Here is a 7,042-nt window from a genome sequence, read left to right as displayed (position 1 = left end):
TCTTTCCTGTCTTTTTTTTGTGGGCTCTGCAAGCTGCCATGGTGCATTTACTTATGCCCCCCTCAGCAGGGTCTCCCTTTGCTCTGGATCTCAGAGCAGATCACAGACTGGTCTGGGCTTCCCACCGACGACAGGAACCTCACGGGGCACAGGCAGCTGCCAGGTCGGGGTGGGTGGCACTGCTGCCTGCATTGGCTGGGCCTGGGCTCCCTCTTGGTGGGGAGGCAGCAGGCACCGCTGAGGAAAGGGGAGCCGGGCATCTCCCTGCCCCCAGGGGCACTTGGCACTGCAGCCCCAGATCTTCCCCTTCCTGTGGCAAAGTGGCCTCACTCCTTGTATCTGAGACAGGAAAATTCCTTCTTGCCTTTTCTTTCTCATTCTACACTTGAATTTTGCTGTCTCATGCATAAGGGGCCAGCACCAGGATACCCATGTGATGGCAGCTCCCAGCCCATCTTCCAAGAGGGGAAGGAGGTGGGTTTTCAGGTGCTCATGGTAGTATGCCTGGGGAGGGATGTGCATGGGAAGAGGCTGAATCTCCCCAGCCCCTGGACCACCATGGACTTTGCTGGGCCTGCTGAGCCCTCGCCATGTCAGCCCTGGCTGCCCCTGCTCGGCCAGCTGCTTTCGTTGGACCCATGTTGAGGCTGTGTTTTCCTGCCCCAGTTCAGGAGTGTGTGCTCACAAGCAACGAGGTAACGTAGGGCATGTTTTACCAGCAGGAGCCATCGGCAGAGGCCAAGCCTCCGAGGATGGAAAACACCTTTGGAGCCACAATACAAGCTTGGCGAGGGAGTGACTGAGAATGAAAGAGAGGTCCAAAGCGCTGGTCTGGCTTTGGAAGAGCAGGGTATTGTTACTGGGAACAGAAGAAGGATCATGTTTCCAGATTGAAGTCCTGGAGGAAGAAATACGCTTCTGATAAGAGAAAGTTGCTTTTTCTTCTGAGTCACTACATTCCTGGAAGTCGTTGCGCAAGATGTTTTTAGAGACCCCATTTCAGCTCACCATGGTTACATCTATAGGTGCATATAAGCCTATTGATGAGGATCAAAGAAGATCTAAAAAATGAACATTATTGCCACAGAAACAATATACTGCACTTACTATATATGAAAAATGAGTGGTTTGATTTTTTCTATTATTGCAATTTATGATTCATGAAGAAGAACATTTTTATTTTAAACTAGAAAAAAAATTCTTTGGTATTGCTGATAGGAGGTGGTTCTTACCAAGAGCTACTGTAAATTCCCTCTCATGTTCTTAAATTTTACAAATAACAAAAAAAATTTTCCTAGATTAGGTGAGGACTGGAATTCCCCTAAAATGTAATTGAAAGCTTGAGTTATCTTTAAAGAAGCCTCAATAGTTAACTGTTACACAGGTCTTTATATCACCTCTGACAATCTCCGTGAGAGGGATTGGCTCATTTTCAAACTGTGGGAAAAGGAAAAAAAGTCTTGGATGCTAGTGCTTTTTGACTCCTGCTTAATTTAGGAGCTTAAATTCCTTTGGAGGCTCAGAAGGCCTCTGGTGTCTTGCCCATCTTTCACTCGAGATGCCTAAACGCAGAATTGTGATCTTGAAAATCCTGAGACCCACCTGATCATGGAGGCCCCTGAATCGTGCCCCTAGTGTCCAAGGTTTGAGTTTTGCAGCAGGTCATTCTCCGAGGCCTTGCTTACAAGCAAGCCCTTGTCAGAAGCCCTAACTGGCCTTTCTGCTGTCACTCAGGGAGGCAAGGAGCGAGCAAGTCTTGTAGCCCTGAGACATTTTTCTGTTTGCATGGTCAGACCACGGCATGGAAAAATTAGACCACAAGCAATCTCGGTTTCCAGGGCTGAAAGTTTGTCTTCTTTGCCTGCAGAGGAAGGCACATTCTGCAGCAAGGAGCATCTCTTTCCAAAGAATGCCGGAGATAAGGCAGCTTTTCTCTTACAAAGGTCTTTGGCTCTATGCAAGTTATCTGAAGGATGGGCTGTGACTCCATGGAAGGCATGTCAGGGGAACAGGATCTGACTCAAAAGCAAAACTGCATGAGCTTGCAACAGCTGCCAAAAAATACCTGGCTGACTAAGGGAAGAAGAATGGTGAGAGCCGGAAAGGTCCATGTGCTCTGTTTGGCTTGTTCTCTTCTTTTGGAAGAGCACTATAAGAAGTGCTTTCTTTCCAACCCTGCCTGTTACAGCTGGGTGCAGGAGCGCTGGGAAGCAGATAATGAGTCCAGATGTTATATTTGGCATCTGTCTAGTTGTCATCAGTCCAGCTTAAGTGCTAGGGATCAACAGGTTGGAAATGAGCAGTTAGAAGTTTAAACTAAAAGATTCAGACTAGGTGTAAGGAAGAAATTTTTTACACTGAGGGTGGTGAAACGCTGGCACAGGTTGCCCAGAGAGGTGGTGGATGCCCCATCCCTGGAAATATTCAAGGTCAGGTTGGACGGGGCTCTGAGCGACCTGATCTAGCTGAAGATGTCCCTGCCCATGGCAGGGGGGTTGGACTAGATGACCTTTAAAGGTCCCTTCTAACCCAACCCGTTCTATGATTCTATGAAGCACAAAAGACTTTTAGGGAAGGGAATGATGCACTTTTATTAATCTGAGGAATTGAATTAAAACCTCTACCTTGACCAATAGGTTAGATATTATATTAGATAGATTATCTATTATAGATAGATAGATTACATTAGATATTATGTTAGTTCAGATATTATAATTAGAGGAAACTAGGAACGAGAGGAAAATTATTCCTGTTACCTGCCATCTTGCTAATTGTTAATTGGACTGGGGCCTGCTGGATGCCACAGATCTGTATCTAGACATCCACATGAACATGAAATGAGAATCTTCCGTGAGTTTTCATCCTCTCTTTTCCCATACTTCCCATACTTTGAAAGCAGCTGCAGGGGGATCCAGTGGGTGTCGTCCCAAAATAGATGATACTTCAATTTAGAAATACAGGGCTAGAAAGGGATTCCCGGGCCTCTTACTCCAGTCTCCTGGCAACAAACTGTTTGTTTTAGGGAATAGCTCAAATTTTTCCTGTCCCTTTGCAAGTGAGTGTCTGTCCCCATCTTTCAAGGAAGGTAAATCTGACATCTGAAAGAGCCAAAAACAGAGAATGGAATTGGGGGCATTGCAGAAGCTGAGACATTAATTAGAAGAAACTGCCTGTGTTCACCTGAGTCACAGCGCAGCAGAACATGCAGGTGAGAAGGAAGCAGCTCCTCCTCATCAGCAAGGAGAGAGGGAACGTCCTACCACCGAGAAGCTCGGCTGGAGCAAAGCCTGGAGAGCTGCTAAGGTCTCCAGGAAAGTCTGGCCCCATCTGACCCCAGAGGTTCCTAACACTTCTCTGCTGTGGCTTTCACCCAGTAACCAAAGCTGTTTCGCTAGGGAGCTTCCTAGCATGCACCTCTCTGGCACTCGTCCTCTGCTGCATCAGACCACCCATCCCGTGCCCTCTCACACCAAGCTGGCCTTGTTTTCTTGCTGAGCTACCTGTGCAGCTGGACGTGCCTTTGGCAGACTCATGTCCTGCTGACTTTCCTTACCACTTATGAGCTGTTTGTTCCTGGAAGGCCTCCAACACTGCTTCTTTGGCATCAACTCAACTTTTGCTTTCAGCTGTAACTGCTCTAAACTTCAGCACATAGCTCCATTACCCAGGTGGGACCCAGGGAAAGTATTTGGTCATGAATTTTGGCTATGAAGCATTGCATCCAGCAGCGCTGTGTCAACAGAAGTGTAAACTCCATGATTTCCTCTTCCACTCCAGCCACTGATGGAGAGGCAAGGAGAAACCTATGGCCTCACACAGCCCTCTGGAGCCAGGATTTAAGTCACCCATAGCAAAACCCCCCCTCAGTTTCTGAAGGATGGGCTCTGCCTTCTGTTGTTTTGCTGTGATGTGTGCTTCTAGCCACTGCTTCACCCACAAGTGGGAACAGCCTGCCTCACCAAAGCTACTTGTGTGGGCAAAAAGCCGGGGGGGGGGGGGCTCTGAAGTTGTTGCTTACTGCTGATTTCAGGTATTGTTTTTTTACTTTTTGTAAAGCTTACTGTCTTCATACTGCAGACCCAGAGTGCCCGGCTATCAGCCTGAGGATATACAACGTACCCCCAGAAGATGCTCAAGGTCAGAGAAAGCAGACATTTGCTTTAGATGCTATCCAGGTCCTCTGTCTAAGGACCTCACTGTTCTCCCCATGGTGGGGTATGACATGTATGGTCATTTCTTGCCCAAAACTCAAAGAGCTTTCTTGAGAAACTCTTATATTTGGCTAAGTGCTAAGCCAAGAAAAGGGATCCCAAGTTCTTTCTTATTATATGGTGATAGGAGCAGGAAAATCTAAGAGAGGGAGAGCAGGGGTCTGCCGTCCTGCAATTTTGGGGCCGAACCTTGTGATTTCCTGGATTTTACCCAGCCTGGGCAGAGGGTCTCCGAGGACACCCGCTCCAGTCCCTGCCAGGCAGGCAAAGGGCAGGGCCTCTGACTCACCGTACCCCACCAGTCCAGCTCAGCTTGCTGCTGCAGGACAGTGGGGAGCTCTGTGAGGGGTGAAAACACCCGTGGGTTGGGCCCACAACCAGTTCACCTCTCCCAAATGGTGCTTCTGGTTCAATGGCGTGGTCCAGTCACTGAACTGATCCAGGTGCCTGTAAATATCCCCCCAAATAAACAAGATATCCAGTTTGTGCCTTTTTACACTCCTTTATGGTGCACGAGGAATATAAAGGAAGCCGGAAGGTTGGTGGTTTATTTGTTTGGGGATGGGAGGGTGGAAATGTTTGAAATTGGGTGTGGATATAATTTGCTTGGTCGGTTCCTTTTTACACAGAGAAATTTGAGTTCTGCATTGCCATCGTCAAGAATTTGAGGAGAGTTCAGAAAATGAACGTTCGCTAGCAAAGAGGGGAAGAGATCTGGAATGGGGATGTTTAAAATGTGTCGGGCTTGTTTATATGTCTCTAATGAACTTTTTGGAGACATGAAACTTTCATGGACATCAAGCAGTTCACCTCAACAGGGCCAACTCTCTTTCTCAAAAGTCCTACAGGCAAGAAAGAGAAATTTTGATACTTTCAGCATTAAAACCAACGAGGAGCACACTGCTGAAGGGTTACAGGAACTGTCCCAAATGTTGCCGTGCCTGGGCTGGTGCCGGGGGTGGCTGCATGCCACCATTGCGGTGAGGAGCCCTGGGTTCTGCCAGTCCCGTGCCACCCCAGCCCCGTGGGCATGGAGAAATGCCAGCAAAACTATGCCAAGCAGCACCTCTTACACCCCCAGATCCTTTGTGATTAATTTACTTATTGATGGCCTTCCATAATTCTGTGGTCATCTTTTTTCACGCTGCCATTAATTATTCCTAGAAGCAAATAAAAGGGCCCACCGATATCTCTCCCTCCCTCTCGCCGCAGCCAGCTTTTCCTTAGGGAGAAAAAACTTGTGCTCGTTTGCAGTGGGACAATGCCGACTTTTGAACCTCTAACCACTAAACAAACAAACCTTGCGCTCTGCTCCACAATCCAAACAGGGTTTATTGACAGGCGTATCGCAGCAACGCGTAGCAACTCGGGCAGCAGCCAGGCCGGGGATCAATGCTGCGGGGGTGGCCCCGGGCGCCAGAGGGCATCCTCCAAGGCATGGCACCGCCCGGGGCTGCCTGCGCCCCAGCTGCCGGCATGGCCGCTGCCCCCCGAGAGCCCTTGTGCCCTCTTGGGGAGAGCACAGAGGAAGGAGTGGGTCATGGTGCCTGCAAAGCCCTTTCAACTCAGCCATCCCTGGTGCAACTGCTCTCCTCTGGTTTGAGGCTGGTGATGCAGAGCCAAGCCCCTCAGTTTGGGTGCTGCTCAGCTTTAGGTTTCTCTGGGGAAGCAGCTCCTCCAGAAAGATCCAAGGAGCCTTTAGAGGCAAAGAAGGATGAATCTGGCTCCTGCCTCCCTCTGGGCCAGAGCAAACCATGGGCATTGGAGCCAGCAGGACTTGGTGTGTGTCAAGCCCATGTGCAATGAGCATAACTGCCTGGGTGCTGCACCCAAGCCTCGTGGCCAGACCCGCTTCAGAGACTATGCACGAGGCAGAAAATCAAGCAGGTTCCCTGCACTGGAGAAGCTGCCTCCCACCATGGTCTTCCCCCAGGCGCAGGAGCCCTGGATGAGATTTGCACGGCCACATGTCCGCTGTCAGCCTACCAGTCCGCACCCAGTCCCTGCCCCAGCAAGCCATGGAGCTACATGTGGCCAAAACGCAGTGCGGAGGCTTTGGGGCTGGTGCTCACCATTTCCCCAAGTTCTCCCAGGCAGAGAGAACTACCTTGTCCATGGGGCCAGGCCCTGGCAAACCAATATTCCCCGTGCAGTCCTGTAGATCCTACTGGTATTTGGCATTGGCTTTCAGCAAAAAGATGAGAACAGGGTCAGCAGGGAGAATACCAAGCGCCCCAAAGAAGGCAAATGGAATATCTGAAATAAATTTGATGAGAAAAAAGGAAAAACATGGGGCCAAATGCTGGAGAAGTCAGAAACCCGCATGACATGTTTGGGGCTGGACAGTGCTCCCATCCCTGCCACGGCCCAGGCCCACATGAGCTGGTCCCACACCCAGCCCCGGGCACTGGCTACAGCGGGGCCACCCCAGCCCAACTGCACGGCCTCACTTCTCAGTGGGGTTTCTCCCAGCCATAAGTAAGAAGTATACACAGCAAACAGCCAGGGCGATTTGGCCAAATCAGCTGGACTTCTCTTGTTTTCACCTCCGGGTTGGTGAGACATTTGGCATCTGTATCCTCGTCCCCACCATTTAACCAGCATGTGGAAATGGGCCACAGCCTGTGCAAGGTGTGCTCTGGTACGGCACAGGGCTCTTCTGAGGATTTCTGCTCCTGGTGAGGCTGTCATGAAACCTACGTAAAGCTGATAAAACCAAGGAGACTTTGGAAAACTAACTCAAAAAAAAAACCTCCAAAGAAGCCAAAAATTGTAAGGCGGTGAGAAACAGCACATAATTTAACTGACGGAACATTGCACACACAAGCAAG

The 7,042-nt window shown here is 49.6% G+C and overlaps 1 protein-coding gene across 1 annotated transcript in view; it reads left to right on the top strand.

Annotated features, from left to right (window-relative positions):
* The window catches only part of PDX1 (pancreatic and duodenal homeobox 1), a 50,907-nt gene extending 45,999 nt beyond the window's left edge, over positions 1 to 4,908 (top strand). The window contains exons 3-4 of the mRNA XM_009327868.1: positions 4,078 to 4,137; positions 4,841 to 4,908. Of these exons, the coding sequence (XP_009326143.1) occupies positions 4,078 to 4,137; positions 4,841 to 4,908 (128 nt within the window). The remainder of the gene's footprint in view (positions 1 to 4,077; positions 4,138 to 4,840) is intronic.
* Positions 4,909 to 7,042: the final 2,134 nt, after the last annotated feature.

This window comes from Pygoscelis adeliae, unplaced genomic scaffold (assembly GCF_000699105.1).
Source record: "Pygoscelis adeliae isolate BGI_AS28 unplaced genomic scaffold, ASM69910v1 Scaffold14, whole genome shotgun sequence".
NCBI classification, from domain to species: Eukaryota; Metazoa; Chordata; class Aves; order Sphenisciformes; family Spheniscidae; genus Pygoscelis; species Pygoscelis adeliae.
The sequence above is the reverse complement of the archived record's forward strand: the minus strand, read 5'-3'. Positions and strand labels throughout refer to the sequence as shown.